General features: G+C 46.1%; 1 protein-coding gene across 1 annotated transcript in view; it reads right to left on the bottom strand.

Annotated features, from left to right (window-relative positions):
* Positions 1 to 21797, bottom strand: part of PRMT8 (protein arginine methyltransferase 8) — a 92933-nt gene that overhangs the window by 21892 nt on the left and 49244 nt on the right. The window contains exons 3-6 of the mRNA XM_055315565.1: positions 19301 to 19456; positions 15976 to 16039; positions 2214 to 2356; positions 1499 to 1586 (exon numbers count right to left, since the gene is read on the bottom strand). Coding sequence (XP_055171540.1) covers positions 1499 to 1586; positions 2214 to 2356; positions 15976 to 16039; positions 19301 to 19456 — 451 coding nt within the window. The remainder of the gene's footprint in view (positions 1 to 1498; positions 1587 to 2213; positions 2357 to 15975; positions 16040 to 19300; positions 19457 to 21797) is intronic.

The following is a 21797-nucleotide window of genomic DNA, read 5'->3' as shown; positions in this document are numbered from 1 at the left end:
CCATCACATCCTTTGATATACCTCATCTCACCTAATCCTCACAACTAGTCTATGGGATTGATGATACTGTCTGTGAGGCCAAAGAGGTTAGGTAATTTGCTTCCAGTCATTCAGGTAGGCTTTGAACCCAGGGCCGGCACATGATCATTTAATGGAGGCCACCCTCCCTCTCATTGCTTAACGAATTTTAGAAATGACACCAGATTGACTGGTGGCATAACTGTCCCATTTCTGTGTTCTGAATCTGACTCTGAACTTTGTGCTTTGATGTTGTATTTCCAGAAGGGAATGAACACACAAACAAATGTATACATTCCATAGTGCAGTCCAGCTGAGGTTGCACTAGCAATAATTAGATGGCAGTTGTGTGAATAATGGAGCAACAATTTGTCAAACTACTGAGTCTCAGCCTCTCAGGGCAGAAGTCACTGATCATCCTCAGTCTGTGAATCCCTCCACAGTGATCTTGCCCAGGAAGGTTTGACTACTGCAGGGGCAGGAACCCCAAATCTGCTGACCCCTTTGCATCATGTGAAGTTTCTGCATCATACTTTGGGTTGGATTGTGTATGTGCTTGCCTGTATGAGGGGTCCTTTGCTCCTTTGAAGTGTTTAGTTCTGGTTGAGGAGACATGGATGTTTCTAAGTGACAAAAATGCATTTGGAATAAGCTTGAGGACCTAGTTTGTGTCACTGAGAAATGCTGTTCTCTAAATTAAAAAGAACAAAGCATCCTTTTCAGACCAGATAAAACATTGGAGATGGTGTTTGTTCGTTCGTTTGTTTGTTTGTTTGTTTGGCTGTTTTTTTCCCCTAAAAGAACAAGTTTTCATCTGATTGAACAGTATGAATCTAGGTTCGGATATGAGTCCCTGATATGAGTCCCTGACACACACCACACAAACACATGCATGTACATGTGTGCACATATATGCATGCGCAAAGTCTCCTCACCCCCACTGCCATCCATTCCTCCAAAATAACCTCAAAAAAGAATATATATTTTACGTAACATGAAGAAGAGTCACTGTTATTTTGATAAAATCAAGTAGCATGAAGTAGCGGGATTCAGAATGGTCAACCTGGCTAGCGATCTGCCATTTCTGACACCTGTTGTGGACTTTTGGGATAACTGAACCTCCACAGGCTCCCAGCCCCCTGGCCTGATGTTCTCTACAAAAATTAGCTTCTGCTGTTTCAGTCATTTTTCATTCACATTGCATTCATTCTCTCACTCCAGCATATGTCTCTTACATCAACCTCATTGCTTATTTTCTCTCTGTAGACCTCCCACTTTTGGGGACTAGAAGAAAACACATAGAGAGAATAATCCAGAATAAGTCACAGGTAAACTCCTCCATTGGCATAGCAGCTGTGTTCATGAGACTGGATGCTCACCTCAGGGCCACTGTAGTACTTCCCACCACAAACATGAAAAAGAAAAAAAATGCCCAACAAAAAGAAAAAAATGCCCAACAAAAACTTAAAAGGTGACTTACAGTGGATTTTGAAGTCCTTGTACTGTCTGTCTTCAATTGCTACCACGTACAAAGCTGCCCGGTCTGGAAACATAAGCCCTCCAGGTTTCTGTTGATGAATTGTGGGGAAATGGGTCTCGTAATCTATTCACCTGACAAAGACATTACATTTTGAACTGCACATAGAGTCACCAGACAGGCATCCCCTTGCCAGCATTTCTCATTCAGCAGACTGTCACCTTGGCCAGGGTTAGGGTTAAGATGGTAATGCTCAATTTTTACTTGGGAGCAGGGAGAGTTTGAGGGACCTATGTGGAGATGATAGAACAAATGTACTGGGGCAAAACTAAGTTCAGTAAGCATAAGTAAAAGGTGTCATGACCCTTTAGCCTGGAGAAGCCAAGATCAGAAGCATGCTTGGCTCTCTGGCAGCTAACCAAGTCCTAGGTACCTGTTGACCAGAATAGATTTCTGTCTTGACAACAGAGAATGGGTGTAGATTATAACCAAAGAGGCCAAGATTTGACCTACAGAGTAATGTGGGAGACATGTTGGACCTGGGTACCATCATTCTGTCCCCTGAAGCAAATCTAGTTTAAGGAGAGGGGTCTGGAGAAGGTGACCTTCTAGCCTAACCCTCCTCTGGAATCATCATCTTCTTCCTAAACTGTTGGCCAGGAGTATAGCAGCAGGACAGCCAGCAGACCAACAATGGGGCAGCATGCAGGACACTTACCAGCCACTTGTCCCTGGCAAAGATCACCGTGTTGAGCATTGACTCATAGAACAGACAGTAGCCCATCCACTCGCTGATGATGATGTCTACCTTCTCCACAGGCAGCTCCACCTCTTCTACTTTACCCTTAAATATGGTGATGACTGGAAAATAAGAACCCCATGGCCACACTTTGCAGGGACCCTAGCCTGAAACCATGAGCACCCCACCTCAGGGCCAGACCTACAGGTTTTAGCCCTGTTCTGATTCTGCTTTTAGGATGTGACATACCTCACCCTTCACCAAGCTAACTATACAAAGAGAACTGTGAACTACTTGCATGTTTTCTCCCTAAAATGTACTGGGCAGTGACTATGTTCTGGCCCTGTGCCAAGCCTGTGATATGTACCATATCATGTGATCTTCCCAGCAACTCCATGAAGTACATTATTATTATTCTCATTTAGAACTGACGCTTAAAGGGATTGAATGATGGGTTTCGAAGTAGAGACCTGCTCTGATATGCTATGACTCTAACACTCTGATCATGGTCCCCAACCCATTTTAGGGCACCGTGATGGCTCAGATCCAAAGGGCAAGGAAGCCTCTTGTTCTTGCATTTGTTCACATCCAGAGCTCATTCCCCAGTAGGTCCATAAGGATGGTAATTTGGTGTCTTGATAAGAGCATGGGCTTGGTAGTCAGGGGTTTAAGTCCTGATCTGCTCATTGTTAACTATATGACTTTGCACAAGTTACTTGATCTACTGAACTCCAATTCCCCACAGAACCAGGGAAAGTAGTATCTACTTAATGGGTAGTTGAACTGATAACAATGAAATAGCAAATGTGAAGTGCCAGGCTTATAGCCGAGGCTCAAAAGAAGGTAGACATCACCTTGCTGACCAGCTGATGGAGATGTGAGGGGATAAGGCCAGAACCCTTAGTGGCCTTTGCTTATAAGTCACTTCCAAGACCTTTCTATCCCTCCATGGCAGGAGAAACTTCTTAGTTGGGTTTTTGATCATTTGACATAGTCATACACATAATTTTGGAGTCTCTTTTTGCATTCGTTGCTACAAAGATCATAGCAAGCACTATCTTAGATGCTGCTGTGAAATTGACAAGGTGATGTATTGGTTGGCTGATTCTATCTGAGCATTTCCTCTGAAAGGATACACATATTCATGCTCTGAAATTCTCTTTCTGCACCATCTTCTGAAAAATCACACCATGCCTGAGCTTTGCTGGGAAAATTGAACAATAGCTTGTACTCAGGAGTGAAAAACAAACAAACAAAAGCATGTACAAACAAAGAGAACACATCTGTCCTGAAACTGAGCTTCACAAAAATTCATTCATGTTAGAGGCTCCTGGATGACAAAGGACACACAGGTCACTGGTTTTGTTTCATGTCTTCACATTGGATAATACAGGTGATGAAGTGTCCATTAGCAGCCTCTAACGATGACTTGCTCTCCAATATCTGGCGTTTAATTAAGTCTTAATCAGGTAAGGTCTCCTCCGTAAGCAGTCAGACACTTTGCAAATGCACAGTAGTCCTGATCACTCTAGAGTGAAGCCCAGGCTTGTGCGGCCTTCCTGGCTCCTACTCATGAGCCCTACGCCTAAGTGGTAAGAACAGGAAGGCCTAGTCTTCTCTAAAAGGTTCTGAAGGGGTGGGAGGAGTAGGTCTCAAACCTCTGCTCCTCTGGAAGTTCTACAACCCAACAGCAGGAACTCAAACTAGAGCAGGGCCCAAGATGAACCAAGAGGATTCATAAGGGGACAAAGTAAGGAATTTTTGAAAATGCTGAGAGTGCCCAACTTATTTCTCATTCTGAAAAAGAACTGACAAATACATGCCTGACCCACCTGCCTCATTATTTGAGTGCAAAGCTTGGTTTGTCTTACTTTTACAAATATTTATTGTTGCTGAAGAATAACTGACATATCATATTATATTAATTTCATGTGCACAACACAGTGATTTGACATTGTACATGAACACTGCAAACTGATCATCAGGATAAGTCTAGTTACCATCTGTCAGCATACAAAGTTGATACAAATTATTGACTATATTCCTCATGCAGCACATTATTACATCCACACAACTTATTTATATTATAACTGGAAGTTTGTACCTCTTAATCTCCTTCACTCATTCCCCACAACCCACCTCTGGCAACCACCAATCTGTTCTCTGTATCTATGAGTCTGGGTTTGCTTTGGTTTGGTTTTATAGATTCCACTTCTCAGTGAAATTATGCAGTATTTATCTTTCTCTGTCTGACTTCTTTCATTTATTGTGATGCTCTCAAGGTGGCCTCCCTTTCTTCTTTCTTTGCACATTTCTTTTATAAAAAAAAGATTTTATTAGAGAGAGAGAAAGAGAGTAGGAGCAGGGGCAGAGGGAGAGGGAGAAGCAATTCCGGCTGAGCAGAGAGCCTGATGTGGGGCTTGAATCCAGGACCTTGGGATCACGACCTGAGTGAAAGGCAGATGCTTAACCAACTGACCCACTCAGGTGCCCTGCTTTGCACATTTATTGAAAGCTTTCCCTAATGTCTGCATGTGTCTATGCGGCTATAGGTCTGCTCCATCTCCTGCATTAGATCATGACCTCTATGTGGCTCAGAAGATGTGTTCTACCCGGGGTGCCCCCCAGTCTCCACTCTGGGTGACTAGTATATGATTCACCAGGGATGATTCCATGGATAGGACTCTAGTAGGAATTCAAGAAGCAGAGATGAACAAGAACTTATAGTTTAGTCTCACAGATGAGAATATTCCTGGGGTGTCCCCAGCATGAATGAATGCTATCCCTGTTCTCTGCAGTAGCACTTTATGTATTAGTTGCTATATCCTGAACACTATGGGCCCAACAGATGATAGGTAGATAGATGAGAGAGATACACACAGTGAGTCATAGAAAGACAGAAGGAATCAATTAAATCTATTTTAAAAAGATCAACAGTCTGTGCCTCTGTTGATTTAACATCAACCTTCTGCATCCAAACATTTCTTGGAGCAGATGTAGCTCTTGCTTCGTTTGGTGAGTAGATTGGCCCTTTGAGAAAGGAAAAAAGGCAGGCCTCCCCTCAGTCCAGCTGTGGACTGGATCTCAGACCCCACTCATCCCCTCGCTCAGGTGCTTCTGTACAATGCTCAATTTTCACAACCTTATGCTGGTGCTTTAGAGGCAGACAACTTCTGTTTTTGTTCCAGCTGACAACAAACCTTGATCAAACATTTCTTCCCTTTGGGAACTCAGTTTCCTTATTGTGGGGGGAAAAAAGGAGGGGGAGTAAACCTAAAAATCCCAAAGATGCTCTGCAGTATCAAAATGATTTAATTCTCAAAATATTATATTGAGAATGTAAAAGGCATTCTGCAAAGTTTACTGGTAGAAGTAGCTGACAGCAGTAAAGAACCAGTGCCTGCAATGTGCAGTTTGACTCTAATTTGCACCAATTCCTTGAGGCTGACAAAAAAAAAAAAAAAAAAAAAAAAAAAGAGGCCACGTTGTTTCCATGGACCCAAATATAATTGCCCATCTGAATCATCAGGGATATTCTTCCTGTTTTCTATAGTCACCACCAGCAACCACTTAAGCTCCCAGATTCAATTTCCCAATCTGCAAAATGCTACCTCTTGTGGTGGGCTTTATAGCAACCAACTGGGGGGTATTGGCCAGTGCAATGCAATGGGTTGGCTCCAAGAACTGTGTGGGCATCTGAACCTTCTCCACTTCAAGCCTTTTCAAGGGCATCCTAGCCACTCAGATACTAGATACTCAGATTCTAAGCAGCTATGGGCAGTAGAACTCTACTCCCAATCCAGACCCCACAACACTAACGCTGTGTCAGCTCAAGGCTGCTTTGAGGTCACTCTTTGAAGCTATGTTTTTATTCGATAGAGATGATGGAAAGTTTGTTCAGGTAACAGGACTTTGGCTTACCAATATTGGAATGACTAATCACAACAAAGTGCACGATAAGGAGCAAATACGCTCTAAACTCTAAATTGGGAGATTTTTCCTCCGTAATTTCAAGTTTGCAAATTAGACATCCAGACTTTTTTCTTTCTTGGATTTGTTTTCCTTTTATCTTGAGTGTTTATTACAGAAAGCTAGCCAATCTGACTCTCTAAGGTTATTTGTCTGACTTAACACAACAACAAATCGGGCCAGCCTGATGTCATCTGGGCCTCCAGCATGTCCATCAGCGTCAACCCCCCGCCCCCAAAGGTCCAAAGTTAGTGGTCCAGTTTAGACTCTTCTGTTCCCCAGAGCAGATTCTGTGCCACAGAGCAGTGGGCATGAGGGTCATGAGTGCGAGGCAGGGAGCACATTCTGAGTAGTAGAGCCTCTCTGATGCCATCCCCACCGCAGCATGGCCACTAGCCACCCCTTTGCCAAGCTGTTCACAAGCCTATTTTGGCAACACCCACACCATTGCCACACACCTTCCAAGGGCCTGACTTGCCTCCAGGCTATGGTCTCCTCTTCTTAATTGTCTGTTCTAGCTTCCCATTTCCAGGACCTAGCAGAGCACTTGACTCCTCACAAACATTCAAAAATCATTGTTGAATGAATGAATGGGTGAATAAGCAATTTTGAAAAAAAAAAGAAAAGGGTATTTGGGTTCAAAGACAAAAGATCCTCAAACTTGTCCTAATTATGATAGCAAAAAATTACTAGCATTTGAATAGCAGCTTGCAGAGTGATCTTACTTATATTATCTCTGTAACCCTCACAAGAACCTGTGTGGTTGGTTTTATTATTCCATCTGCCTAATGAGAAAACTGGAGTTTAGAGAAATCGAAAGGTAGAGCCAAAAGCTAGGCCTGTTGTATAACCTGATACAAGTCACCTGCCTCCCAGAAATTCCCCTTCCTTCATCTGCCAGTGGATATAATACCTGACTTACCTACCTTGTGGGATTATTATATAATAATTCCCAATAATAATTATTGGGAATAATTATTATTATTCCCAAGCAACTGCCTGGGAATGATGGGGGAAAAGAAATCAGGGAAGGCCAAGGACTGACCCATCCTTCTCCTGAGGCTGGTCAGGTTGTTAGTAGGCTGAGGAGATGTAGAGCATCATGAGCCATCAGGGTGGCAGAGAAGGAACCCATCCCCCTCCCTGGTATTGGCTCTTCCTCAACTTCCCACACTTGTCTTCTCCAGGGTCCAGATACCTGGATAAACCTCTCCGACAAGATCAAACCCAGCCCCATTCTTGAGCTAGTAATGGTGGGCAAAAGAGGACAACAACTTTACCCTCAATATCTGGTAGGACTTGGAAATGGACCCCATAGCTGGAGTGGCATAGATGAGCCATGGGCGTGTTGCAGCCTCAATATAGTAGAAACTTCAATATGGCTTGCTTCCCCAGCCCCCCTTTTGCCCAAGAGCATAGGGCTTGAGCTTCTGCCTTGACTCTAGTGCATAATCTGCCTGGTTTCGTGTCCTAGCCTGCTCTGGCTCCCTTGAGGCTCGAGGGCCTAGTCTGTTTAGCTAGAGCTCCCAAATCCTGATAGCTTTGGCCAGAGACCTTCCCTGGCTGGACTAACACTTGGGCAATCAAACCATACTGGGAGTCACCCGCACCCCAAGTTATCTCCCACCTCTTAGGATCCTTGGCACAGCACAGCCTGGGTAGATACCTCACACATTGGCCACAGACAGAGGATTGTACAGGCTTGGCCAAGTGGGGCAGGGATTAGGAAGGCAGTGGTACTGGACAGGGTGATTGAATCAGTGCAAATGTACAAGGCAGCAAAACCTCCCCTAGGCTCCAGGACTCCAAAACTCATCCCAAGTGTCAGTCATTCACTAGTTAGAGCTTACATGGGACAAGCACAACGTGTCTCCCATCTCAGGGAACTGGGCACAGGCGGTCCCTCTGTGTGCACACTTCTGTCCACTCAGCAGCTGGCCTTTTTGTCAATCAGTTCTGTGCCTCCTTGCTCTCTCTCCAGAAGCTTCCTCACTTCCGGTACTGCGCTGGTCAGGGTCTAACAATTGGCTCTGGGAGTGGGGCAAATGTGCTTACTGGTATCTGGGGTGTAAATGTCTCCACCATGGCTTATTTCTGCTTACACCAGATGCCACCCGTGCACAATTGAGAAGAAAAGAGCCAGGCTGTGTGAGCGGTGTGAGCCAGCTCTGGCGTGCCATTGTGACCCCTGAGTTGGAAGTGGACACCCCAGTTTTCTCAATGACGCCATTGTGAGTTGTTCTAAGACCTTTCACAATTTGTAATTCTATCATGATGTCTGTTTACTTGCGTTTGTGTCTGTCCTCTCTGTGAGATGGTGAGCTTCACCAGAGCCTGTGGTTGGTGCCCAGCACCTGGCATGGGGTGTGGAAGGTGGAGTGTGGGACAACAATGCCTGAAGGAATGAGTGTGGGAAAACCAGCCCTAAGATTATTAATAGGCTGTTTCACAAGCAGTTAGGAAAGGAAGTAGCAATTTCCAGGAGTCACTAGCACAGGTTCATTAAAAACAATTAGATCTGATTAATCTCATTTCTTCTTTTGACAGGGCTATTAGTCAAGTTAATAAATGAAATAATAATAACAATAGCTAACATTTTTGGCTGCTTACTGCCCACGGGATACCATCATGTTTTACACAGTGGTATGCTAGTAAATACTTAACAACTAGGGTTCCAGGGGAAGTAGCTCTGATTTGCAGCATTTGCTGATTTCTGTGGTATAAATATTCCCACTGTGGCCAGCTTCAAGCCACCAAGGTGACTTCATCCATTTCATATACTGAAAATTTAACAATTAGCCCTCAGGAGGAGCCTGTAGGAGCCTGTTTCGGCACACCATGGCTTTGCATATAGTAACACGGAATTGTCACAATGACCCTGTGAGGTATGCTCCACTATTGTTCCCATTTCACAGATGGGGAAATTGAGGCACAGAAAATAAAGTATCCAAGATCACAAGCTAACCAGGCAGAACTAAGTGTGAACCAGGAAGCCTCGTTCCAGAGTCAGTGCTTTTCACCACCCCCTAAGCCTCCCCCTGTGCTTGTAGTACACCATGTGGGGGCTTCCAATGGAGACTCAGACGAGGCCTTGCTTCCATGGCATCCTCCTGGATATGCCATGTTATTATATGGATTCAACACTGGCTATTTGGCTGTATTCAAAGGCACTGATCAAAGCTGAACACAGACCAGCCGACAGGTGCTTGCACGCTCACCCCAGGGCACCCATCACACATATGGAACACCAAGCACAGAAGGACGACCCTGGGAGAGCCACGCTCTCAGGAGTCCTAGCGGTTGTAAGGAGGACCAAATCTACCAGCGTGAAGTCTAATATGAATAAAAAAGATGACTATCAGTTTGGATTTCAGACATAGGCTAGGAGCTACCACTTGGTGCTAACTCCAATACACAACAGATATGGGTATGGACAACAGATTGTAGTGGATGCCAGCTCGGTGCCAGGTGACATGCATTTTCCATGACTGCTAATGGAAACTGAGGCTGTGGTGTCAGAAGCACAGCATCTGGGTCCCTTCAGTTGCCTGGTTGGATTTATTTCTTAGCATGACTCCAAGGGTGAGAGGGGATACGGTGACTCAAACCAAAGCAAAGAATGAAGGACCTGGTGGGGGGCGGAGTACCATCGGGGGACGCAGGAGAAGGGGCTGCCGCTTGAGGAGGAGGCTTCTACTCCCCGTGGCCCCGGAGGAAAGAAAGGGAGTGTCAGCAACCCTGCAGGTATGCAGACATCCCCCACCCAAGAAGCAAATGCTTCTCACAACCATGGCTCCCAGGTGGCTGGTGGTGGGGTCCCTGTCAGGGGCACCATGCAGGATGGCATGACCACAGGCCACAGAAGGAAACCTGCCACAGTGGAGAATTCAAGCATCGTCTACGAAAGTCTCAGAGTATGTGGCCAAGAAAGAGCAAAGTGTAGAGCACGAGGTCTGAAAAGACCTACACTTAATGCTTGTTAAGCGCCTACTACACACAAAGCCCGGCACCAGGCATTCCAGGAACATGCTCCTGCATCCCGCATTAAGCCTGCAGGCTTGTGCAGGGACATAGCTCCTCTCTAGGCAGCAGACAGAGGACCAGAAAGGTGAGGTGACAGTACAAAGCTGCCCCTCCTCTGCCCACTGCCACTCTGTTGTGCAATATATTATGCTCAGGCCTCCTCAACCATGACACTCGTGCTTTAGGATGCATGCAGGTACAAAAAAAGACAAGAAAGGAGGGATACACTTTCTCTGTTTAGTTTTCTGGGAAGTAAATGGGTTATAATTCTTTTGTTTCTAGAACTATAAAAATTTCTTCAATCCCTGAGCTTCTATGTCAACTTACACAAACAAATCAACCTTTGGAGGCATCTTGGCAGTGCCCTAGCTCTTCAGCAGGGAAATAGAGGAAATCATAGTGCTTCGATCAAAGAGGAGCTTCTGAGCACGTGAGTGGGCCACGCGTGTGGAAGAAGCCATGTGAAGCTGCGTGACCACTGCAGGTGGCTTCGTGGAGGTGTGCGTCTCCATGTGAATAAACCCCTCCCCAGGAGGGGTGCGGAGGTGGAGGGGGAGAGGCCTTGATTGATTCTGGGTAGCAGGTATTTTATGTCTTGTGTTGTTATTTATGTCTCTACACCTACACTCCTGAGCCCCACACAATTGGCTGTTGCAACATTTCAAAAGCATTTCCATGGAAGCATTTGTACAGTCAAGCTGTCCTCTTTCCAGTACACACACCAAGGCTGAGCAAGTGGGTGCCTCACACGGGGCCCTGGGTGGCCTCCCCAGCTCCACCCGCCTGTTGTAATGCCCGGGAAGGAAGAAGTGGGAACAATTTTGCCTTGTAAAGGCCCCTGGTCCTGGCATTCCCTCCTCTTCAGTACACTGGGTATGAGGGGTAGGACCAGGTATGAGGCATGGGGAGGACAATGGTTTGTTTACTTGGGGACAATGGTTTGTCCCTCTTGGGCTTTTGCTCACTAGCATAGAGTCAAGTGTGAGCCATCAAAATACAGAGCATGGAATGATTCCATCCTAAAGCCATAAGGTGAGACTGAGCAAACCAGATGTTCAGGGACCCCAGGGAAGAGGTGTGTGTGGCTGCCACCTGGGGCCAGCTTGGGGGATTAAAGCTTGAGCAGAATGAGGGCAGCCCTGCACAGCACATGAGAGCCTGACTGCTGGTAAGCAAGGCATCCCAATGAAGAGGTGGTGATAGGGTGAAGTCCAAGGGGGCGAGAGGGTCCTGGCAGAGGAAATGGCCTGGCTCGGCAAACTGGAGTCTGTGCAGGGACAGGAGAGTGCCTATGCAGGTGACAGACACATCTGCATAGGGTAGGAGGTGATGACAATGGGATATGGCACGCATATGGGGGGATTGATTCAATAAGTAAACATATTAAGAATAGTGGGGGCCAGGTTTTTCACTATCAGAGAAAGGAATCTCCAACATGGAAAGGAAGGAAGTTAGAGTACCCTGTGGTGCTGGTTAGAGCTGGGGTATCAGGTGAACTCACACCTGACAGTATCTATAGATAGATAGATTCAGAAACACACATTGTGTAAAGGTGTGTGTGCATGTGCTAAAACTAATGAGCACACTTAGCCCCAGATCCTATTTTTTAAAACGCCATGGTCCACTAAATGAACTCAAGACTCCTTGGAGAAATGACTGATTCTAAAACAAAGCCATGTAAAATAAAAGATGAGCCAGGAACATTTGTGCCAACAAATGAGAAAGCTTACAAAAACATGAAGAATGTCAAAAGGATGCAGAGGCCAGATTGAAAGGAGGTCCTATGACCAAATTAAGAATAGTTTGTGTATCATAATAAGTATTATAATAATAGATATAACCTTTTGAATAAAATAAGAAATTAATTATAAGGAACAAAATATTTACATGGTTTCAATGCCTCCCCCAGAAAATCTTAACTAATTACAAAAGGAGAAGGAACAACTTGACCATGGAGAAGCCTGGCAGACATGGCCTTAATCAGTGATCAAAGTCAATGCTGTCAGTGACAGGACAAAGCCAAACTGCACGTCCCCAAGAATGTGCGGGGAGAAGGGCACAGCATCTCAGCTGAACTGGTCAGTGCAGAAGCATCCCATGCCCCCAGACTGAGGGACATCCTACAGAACGCTGGCCTTTAATCCTCAAGCATCAAGGTGACAACAGTTGAGGAGGATGTAGCTGCTCCAGCCTGAAGTAAACCAGAGATGTGACAACTAAATGCTACATGTGGTTTGAAATGGAATCCTTTTGCTGTGAAGGATGCTATTTCGACATATGGCAGGCAGGAGTAGGATCTGAGCATTAGATAATGACAATGCAAGAACATTAGTATCCTGATCTTGATGGTCACTGTGTGGCTCTGCAGGGAAATGTCCCTGCTTGTAGGACACGTGCATTCCTGTATTCAGGGCTGTTGGGGCATCATGTCAACAACTTGCTCTCAAAGCATTCAGAAAAAGAGGAACTCGCACCTTTTCTATAGATTGGAATGTTCTGAGGGTTAAAGGAAAGAGGTGAAGAAGGAAAGGGAGGGGAATAAAACAATGTACAGGAGTCTGAAGCAAAGGAGGGGAGGGGAGGGGGAGGTCCCTCAGGTGTGAGCCAGAGGGCATGATGAGGAGCTGTGGGCTTTCTTTTTCCTGGCAACAGAGCCAACCTGCCCTCCTCCTGAGGTCAGGCACTCCTCAGCTAATGTTCGTCCCCTCTTCCAACTCAGGCCCACCACTTCAACCAGTGGCTGCGGGAAGCCACCCTCTGCAAGCCAGGGGCACTATGGTTCTAAAGCCTAAGAGCTGGCAGCAAGAGATGGATAAAGAGTAAGGGGGCTGGGCACAGCCTCTCTCCAAGGGCAGGCATCACTGCCCAAGTGAACCTGTACAGAGGCAGGGAATGGTCTACACGTCCTTCGAAGGTCCCTTAGGGCCCAGGGATAGGGCTGAGAGAATGTCTGAGTGGATATTTATTTGCACCCACTCTCCTCTCCTAAGGTTTTAATTTTCATTTTCAGGATTGGCAGCTACTGGTGCGGCTTCCACATCAAGGCACACACACTTTGGGAGGGAGTACAGGAGCAAGAGCCAAGACCACAGGTTCTGCCCTAGCTCAGCTCTCTTAGCCTCAGCTTCCACATCTGCTAAATAAGGGAAAGCCTCTTGCCTGCGGTACAGAGCTGGAGGAAGGGCTAGCAGATGAAAACATGTGGATGTCGGGCTGTTTCACCATTACAGAGAAAGAACTGGCCAGTTTCTTTTCTCATCTTTGGTAGGTAGGTAGAGACTTCACCTCGCTCGTCTGACCATGTCAGGTACATTCTGAGGAGAGTACAAAACAGCTCACTCCCATGAGCGAACCAACAGAGACTGGACACCAAAGCCAGAGGTCAGGCGCATCTGAGCAACATTTCCCCTTCTCAGGCTGGAAAGAGGCTTCTGGACCTCTGCTTATTGTCCACCAATACCCCTAACGTTTTAATGTCGCTCATCCACCATCACCCCCTCCCTTCCTCACTTCCTGCCTTACCCAGCTTAGATTCCATGACCCATTATTGAAATCAGCTTCTGTGCTCTCCTGTCAGAGTCCCCACCCCGGAAGCCCTCCTTACACTCAAGCTGGTGAGCATGGTAAGGGGGACTTCGCATGTGGACTAAGCTTCCTGCCTGTCTATGTTGACTCCTCCAGCAGGTGTTGACCATTCCCCAGCAATGCCCACTAGTCTTACTATTGTATTGCCTTCCTCCCTCCTTCTAAAAGACCATTCCATCCCTTCTCTTGTCTCTTCTCATCCCCCTCTTCTCTGCCAGTAACTGTCTTATTCATCAAAAAGGAAAAGGAGGCAATAAACCAGAGGCTTTCCACCACCACCTCACTTCTATCTGGACCCACACTCCCCACTTTCCTTCTGTTTCTGTGGTTCAAGTGGTCCTACTCCAAGGAAAAGGATAACCTCTGCACCTGTGCTCTGAACTCAAGGGCCTCACTCCTGTATCTTTTTCCTTTATCTCCCTGTCTACTGGACAATTGAATCACACATTTCCATATCTCTATCCTTCAAAAACAACTCTCTGCCAGGGACCCACATCCCCCTGTAGCTACAGCTCCATTTTTCTGTTCCCCAATACAGCAGGAAAACTTACTTTATAGCTCTCCCTTCACGGTGTGTCCTTAACCTATCTAACTGGACTTCAGTCCCTACCTCTACATTGAGTCTGCTCTTGTTTAGAACACCAGTAACCTCCATATGCCCAAACTCAATGGTCACATCTCTGTTCTTACCTTACATGATCTCTCAGCATCCTCTACAGCTGTCCCTTCCTCTTTCCTTTGGGTTCATGGTACATTTCTCTCCTGAATGCCCATCAGCCTCACTAGGTGTATCTTTTCTGCCTCTTGCTGGCCCCTTCTCCTCTTCTTGACCTCCAGATGTTAAAATGCCCCAGAGCCCTATATTTGGCCCATTCCTTTCTTCCAGCTATACTTTTTCCTAAGCGATGTCATTCTGTAGCTTCAAATAACATCCAAATGCTGAATATTCCCAGTTGTATATCCCACACTCTGGCTCTTCTTGGAACTGCAGACTCATATATCCAGTCTTACTTGACACATCTACTGATGTCCATCTCAAACCTGACATGTGCTGAAAAGAACGTTTGATTTCTTTCTCTGTCCTATCATCCCTAGGAATGCTCTACTTTCAATCTTCCACCACCCACCCATTACTCAAGGCGGCAAGATAGCCCTTGCTCCTGTCTTTTTTATCATTCCCATGTGCATTCCATCAACAAGTCCCCTGCCTCTAGCCTAAAGTGGTCATTTTTCTTAACCTCCACTGCCACCACCTTTGCCACTATCCATGCCACAGTACATCCTTGGAGCACTGAAATAGCCTCCTTAATGTGTCTCTGCTTACACTCTTGCTGCCTACAAACCATTCTTATCCATACTCCATAGAAAATACTTCTCCTTTGCATCAAGTTCTCCCAAATGCCTCCAACCACCATTAGAAAAAAAATTCAACTTTGTTTTCCTAGTTTACAAATCCTACATGACCTGGCCCAGCTCAGCATAGGACTTGGGAGCTAAATCTCATCAGGTTGACTGATAAAAGATGCAATGAGTTCTTTGGATTGAAGACACTTGTGGTGTGAGTGTGTTCAAGCTAGGTTCCAGGAGGAAAGGCCTGGGAAATGTTGCAATCATGGGAAAGGAGTGAGGGGAAGAAGGGAAGAGAGGGCGCCTCTCTTTATAACCAGACTCCAACTTGGAGAAGGTCCCATTCCTTAGGGCAGCTTAATTGCCAAGACAGCATCATAAGCAACAGGGCCATAGAGGACCTGAGCAGTAGAGGATTGCGTTCTTCCAAAGGCAGAGCCTGGGGTCTGCTAGAATGCCCCTGGTTGGCCGTTGGGGAGATGTAGAGCTGGGGGTTACAGAGAGGGAAGAAGAGGAAGAATAGCTGCTGTTTTGCAAAACTCAATAGAATGCCTCCAGCTGGGGCCAAGCAGAAGGAATAGTGGCTAAGCCATGGAAGCTGAGCTGGGAATAACGTGCCCTTGGCTGACATGGCTGGGATGGGGAACCTTGGAACCCTGTATACAGTCCTCCAAATAGGGCTTCAGCTGGGCTCCACCATCCCAAGGCCAAGTGTTTGTACTCTTCCCTCTTATGTCAGTCTGTACTACGCAAACAAGAAAGTGCAAGCCCCCTCACCCCCTGCATCCATGGGAAAATATGTGGAGGTATGTCTTACTGTTGTCCAAGTGATTGGCTTTAATGATCTTCTCTGAGTAGTCAGAAATACTGGAACATTCGATCTAGAAAGAGCACAGAACAAAGGAGCGAGGCATAAAAAAAGATCATAGCATGTCTAGCACCATTTTACCTGATGGAGGTGCTGAGCCTAAGGGGGTACTGTGACCTGCCCACAGCCATATCATTACTTTGTGACAAATTGAAAACTACAGCCCTCCTGATCAGCAGGCCAGTGGCTCTTGCATTTGAATCTGTCTGCTTTTGTCATGAGCGTGACTCTCAGCCACCGCTTCACAATGGAGGGCCCGGCCTCAAGTTGGGAGACTCAGAAGAAGCTGGCAGGCCTCCTCCTGGCCAGAGGAGAATGTGATGAGGTCCTCCTGGAGGAGGACATGGGAAGGCAAGCCATAGCCAGAACTGCTGTGAGTGTCCAGGGACCTTACTCTTCTTACTTCCCACCTCCCAATTCCAGGATAGAGAAATGCCACATCAAGGCCTCAAGGCCAGTCTTGAGACTCATCCCACCATACAGGTCACACACTAACTCTCACCCCTTCTGTGGTGCCCACCTTTGAGATAATTAATTCTTTTAATCTCCAAGTCTTTCCAAACTCCCCAAATCTCCTAAACGAAGGGCCAAGATATGTGAGAAATGAGCTGACCAGCAGCTGAGAGGGGGCCTTGTGGGAATAGTGGGAGATCAAGCCCCAGCCTGGGGCATGTATCAGGGGAGGGCCAGAGGATGCTGGAGCCAAAGAGGCAGCTGTTAACAGCTGCTCTCACCTCCTCAGCTGGCCCCCACAGAGGCTGCCACTCACCTCCACACTCCGGACCCCCCTCAGACTGTCCCCAGGGCCTCCGGGAGAGTATTTGCATTGGAGCACTGGAGGGAGCTGCTTGCAGCCTCCATCAAAGTCTTGGGGAGGGGTAAGGGCACCTGCAGGGTCAGGAGGCATGGTTCCATCAGAGAAGATAGACCTCCATCAGGCTCAGAGCCCAAGAGGATGGGCCCTTTCCTGTGGCCTCTGATCCCACTTTCTCTGGGACTGTGCTGCTCCAATTCTTCCCCCTGCTCGCCATGTTGGCATCCATCTGCAAGAGGCTGTGGAGTTTCACAGTGAGGAATGCATGATCTGGAGCCAGGCAGCCTGGATTCCCATTCAGCCACTCTCCAATTGTGCCTCAGTTTCCTCATAAGTGAGGAAAGAGTCCCTGTTTTACTTGGTCATTGGGAGGATTAAATAAGACAAAGCATGTGAACCACTCAGAGCAGAGGGCCCCCAAGCCCCAGCATCCTGGTGGCCTTATAGCCTTCTTTCTTTTCCCATCTTGCTTTCCTTTTCCCCTTTTCTCCTCTCTTCCTCCCTCCCTCCTTCCCTCCCTTCCTCTCTTCCCCTTTCTCCTCTCTCTCCTCTCCTCCTTTTCTCCTTCTCTCCCTCTTTCTCCCTGGCTCTTTCTTTCTGGAGAAGAGCAGCGGGTAGAAGAGGGAACCTGGAACAGGAGAAACTGTGAAATGAGCCATCAGGAAAGAGGCCCAGCTAAATGTGGGAGCTGTTTATAAAAGAGCTGTGACAGCAAAAGACCATGAAGCAGACAGATTGGGACAGTTGGGATAGTCACCACAGCTGGAAGGCGCCAAGTGGGCGCCTCCTGACAGCGCCTTTGTAGGAGGAGCCGCTGGCCACTTGGAAACCAGTGAAGGGCAGCCCAGCTACCCATGCCCCAGCCAGATGGGGGCGGAGAGGCCTCAGAGATGGTGCTGGGAAGGAAAGCATGGGGATGGCCAGAAAAATCAAGTCCCCTCTAGAGGCTCTTTGACCTCACTGGACATGGAATCTGTCCCTTGCTGGGAAGCCTCCCTTCTGGTGAGGAAGGCACAGTGAAGGATAGTTGGAAGGTGGAGAGGGCAGGACTTGACTTGGGGCATCTGGGTTGGCCTATCAAATTAGCGAGTGCCTCAGCTGAGTACCCCATAGCTTTTCCAGTCAAGTCTGTGGTGGAGATGCCTTGAGGATGGCCTGCATTTCTAGAAGACCCTCTACAGCCAAGGCCCAGACACTTTCTAAGCCAGGCATGGAGGAGGAACACTGTCCCTCCTGGGGACTCAGGGATAGGCCTCTGAGGCCAAGTGAGGGGTAGCCAAGGGGATGTGGAAGCTCTGGGGCTGTCAGCACAGGCTACAGGACAATGCAGCTAAATGCACAGGGAACAAAGCCCCACCAAGAGCTGCTCAGCTCCCATGGGTCTCTGCAAACAGCTGTCTCATGCACATGCTGGGAGCTAAATTGTAGTGTGTCTTAAATTTTGATCAAGACTAATTCCCATATTCCAGCCTTGGACCCTCTGCATTTTGCAAATATCAGCCAGCCACTCAGGGGCTCTTCTTTTTTAGGGTTTCTTCCCAGCTCCAGACCCCCCAGCCTCCCTGTCATCAGGCAGTACACAGCTGTGTAGTGGGAGCCAGAGGAAAGCTGGGAGGCTTCCCAGAGGGTCAGCCTCCATTTCCATCTGGAGGGGCTGCAGCAGCCAGAGTAGCAGAATTTAAACCTACCAACTTGCCTTTTAAAGGATAAAGGAAGGAGATTATCTTGTTCTTATCCCCTAGGGCCTCATCCCAACTATATTCATATTAGACACTGGGCATTAGTCATATGCCAGACCCTGTTCTAAGCATTTTACATATGTATTAAATTCATTCATTCTAGACGATCACTCCATGGGTGAGGTATTGTTATTATGGCCATTTTAGAGATGAGGAAAGTGAGGTACAGTCACACAGAGCAGAGATTCAAGCCAAAGCTCACACATATAACCACACTGCACTGCTTCTCAAGCTGATGGTAGGACTAAGTGTTCTAAGGTAATCATGACCAGAATGATTTCCAGAAAGTCAAAAATCCTCTGTAAATGTCAGCATTTGTCAGGGCAAGGAGCCAGGACCAATGCCATGGGAGCTTGCCCCCACCTCCTGAGAGTCACATTTAATTTTCTTTACTTGTCCTCGAGGGTATGGCCCCAGCAAGGGATGGCCCTGGGTTTGCACTTGTAGGAAGGACAGGAGAAGATGTAAGGCAATGAGGGGCTGGTTCTATGGAAGCCAGTGGGCAGGGGATCCCCTGGGTGGCTCAGCGGTTGAGCATCTGCCTTTGGCTCAGGGTGTGATCCCGGGGTCCTGGGATCGAGTCCCATGTCTCCCTACATGGAGCCTGCTTGTCCCTCTGCCTGTGTCTCTGCCTCTCTGTGTGTGTGTGTCTCTCATGAATAAATAAATAAATCTTAAAAAAAAAAGGCAGCCAATGGGCAGGAGGGAGTGGCATGCTCACCCCAAACACTTTCTTGGCTCCTGCTTTGGCAGCAAACATGGAAAGGATCCCGGTACCACTCCCAACGTCCAGCACCACTTTGTCCTTGAACACATGCTTATTGTGGTACATGGAGTTCCGGTAGGTGAGTGTCCGCACCTCATCCTTCAGCATTTCCTGTGGAAGGAAAGGAAAGGCCGTGTCAGTGTATTCAAGCCACCTGGGAGTACACCGAGGTCATGGACCTCAAGACCCCAGGACTGTTCTGCCAAATTTTTTAAGAATCTCAATAATGGGGATCCCTGGGTGGCGCAGCAGTTTGGCGCCTGCCTTTGGCCCAGGGCGCGATCCTGGAGACCCGGGATCGAATCCCACGTCGGGCTCCCGGTGCATGGAGCCTGCTTCTGTCTCTGCCTCTCTCTCTCTCTCTCTCTCTCTCTCTCTGTGACTATCATAAATAAATAAAAATTAAAAAAAAAAGTTTAAAAAAAAAAAAAAGAATCTCAATAATGGGTGCACCTGGCTGACTCAGTCACTAGAGCATGGAACTCTTGATCTTGGAGTTGTGAGTTTGAGCCCTGTGTTGGGTATAGAGATAGCTTAAAAATAAAATCTTAAATTTAAAAAAAACCCTAAAAAAAAACCCTCAATGATGTATGTAGGCCATAGGAGAGTATTGTAGGACAGCTGGACTAGGGGTTACCTACATACTTACAAACAACTCCAGCCTTAAAACTCTACCCAGGAAAGATAATTTTGTATTATAAGAGGAGAAATGCATGCCCAGCATTGGGAAAGCTTCCATCTCCCAAAGGACAAAAAGAAAGATGAGTGCAATGCAACTTGAGGGATTTAAATTAAACCTGAAACAGAATGTTCTGCAACAGTGATAGAACTGTCATCAAACAGGTTATTAAAGGAGGTTTGTGGTCTGTGTGTGTGTGTGTGTGCATACTCTTCTTGTTTGCTTTTTTTAAAAGAATGTAAAACATATTTCTTTATCCACCACTATTTAAGTCCTTTGTGACCAAAAAGAAAGTAGGTTACCCCTTACAACTGTCTCCAACCTAAGGAAAATATGATTAATTTGCAAATAGTGGTGAGGCAGGGATCTTTTTCCATTCAAGCTGTCAGCAAACACCTCTTCTTCTTCTTCTTCTTCTTCTTCTTCTTCTTCTTCTTCTTCTTCTTCTTCTTCTTCTTTCTTCTTCTTTTCTTCTTCTTCTTCTTCTTCTTCTTCTTCTTCTTCTTCTTCTTCTTCTTTCTTCTTCTTCTTCCTTTTCCTTCTTCTTCTTCTTCTTCTTCTTCTTCTTCTTCTTCTTCTTCTTCTTCTTCTTTCTTTCTTCTTCTTCTTCTTTTTCAGAGAGAGAAAAGCAGGGGCATAGGGCCAGAGGGAGAGGAAGAGAGAGAATGTTAAGTAGGTTCTGCATCTGACCTTTGGGCTCAATCTCGCAATCCTGAGATCATGACCTGACCTGAGCAAAAATCAGGAGTCAGACACCTAACTGACTGAGCCACCCAGGCACCCCAATGCTTCTGACTAACTCATCCCCAATAGTATTGTGATTACAATATAATTTAAGTATAATTTTAGCATAATTTTCATATGATAAAAAGCACTTATTTTAAATGCATGGTAAGATAAGAGTTTTGACAAATGTATATACCTGGGTAACCACCACTATAATCAAGATATAGAACATTTCTATATACCCCTAGAAAGTCTTTAATGCCCCTTGGCAGTCAATCCCCATCCCCACCCAGGTGACCAATCATCTAACTTCTATCACTAAAGCTTCCTTCTGCCTTCATATAAATTGAATCATATGGTATGTACACTTTTGTGTCTGGCTTCCTTTGCTCAACATAAGGTTTTTGAGATTCATTTACTTTTTTGCACATATCCAAGGTTTGTTCCTTTTTCCTTATTCTTGCTGTTGTTGACTAGTATCCTACTGTATGAACATTTATCCATTCACTTGTCGATGGGTATTTGGATTGTTGCAATTAAGGCAGGTACAAACATTCTTGTATAAGTGTTTTCAAGGATATGTCTCATTTTCCTTGGGTAAATACCTAGAAGTCAGTTTGCTGGTAGGTGTTTAATTTCATAAGAAATTACCAGTTTTCCAAAATAGTTACTCTAGTTCATGATCCCACCAGCAATGAATGAACTCTCAAGCTGTTTTACATGCCAGCGACTTAGTATTATCACTTTTCAAAATGTTATTCATTCTTGTAGATATGAGCTCGTATCACATTGCAGTTTTAATTGCATTTCCCTGATATCATTGATGTAGATAACTTGTCCATGTGCTTATTGGCTATTCATATAAATCTTTTATGATGTGTCTGAGTCTTTTGTCCACTTTTTTTTACCTATTTGTCTTTTCTTTATTGAATTGTAGGAACTTATATATTCTGGAAACAAATCCTTTGTCAGACATACATATTGTGAATATCTTCTTCCAATCTGAGATTTGCCTTCTCATTTTCTTGATGTTGTCTTTCGAAAAGC

Source organism: Nyctereutes procyonoides, unplaced genomic scaffold (assembly GCF_905146905.1).
Source record: "Nyctereutes procyonoides isolate TBG_1078 unplaced genomic scaffold, NYPRO_anot_genome, whole genome shotgun sequence".
Lineage (NCBI taxonomy): Eukaryota > Metazoa > Chordata > Mammalia > Carnivora > Canidae > Nyctereutes > Nyctereutes procyonoides.
This window is presented reverse-complemented; position numbering and strand designations above follow the sequence as displayed.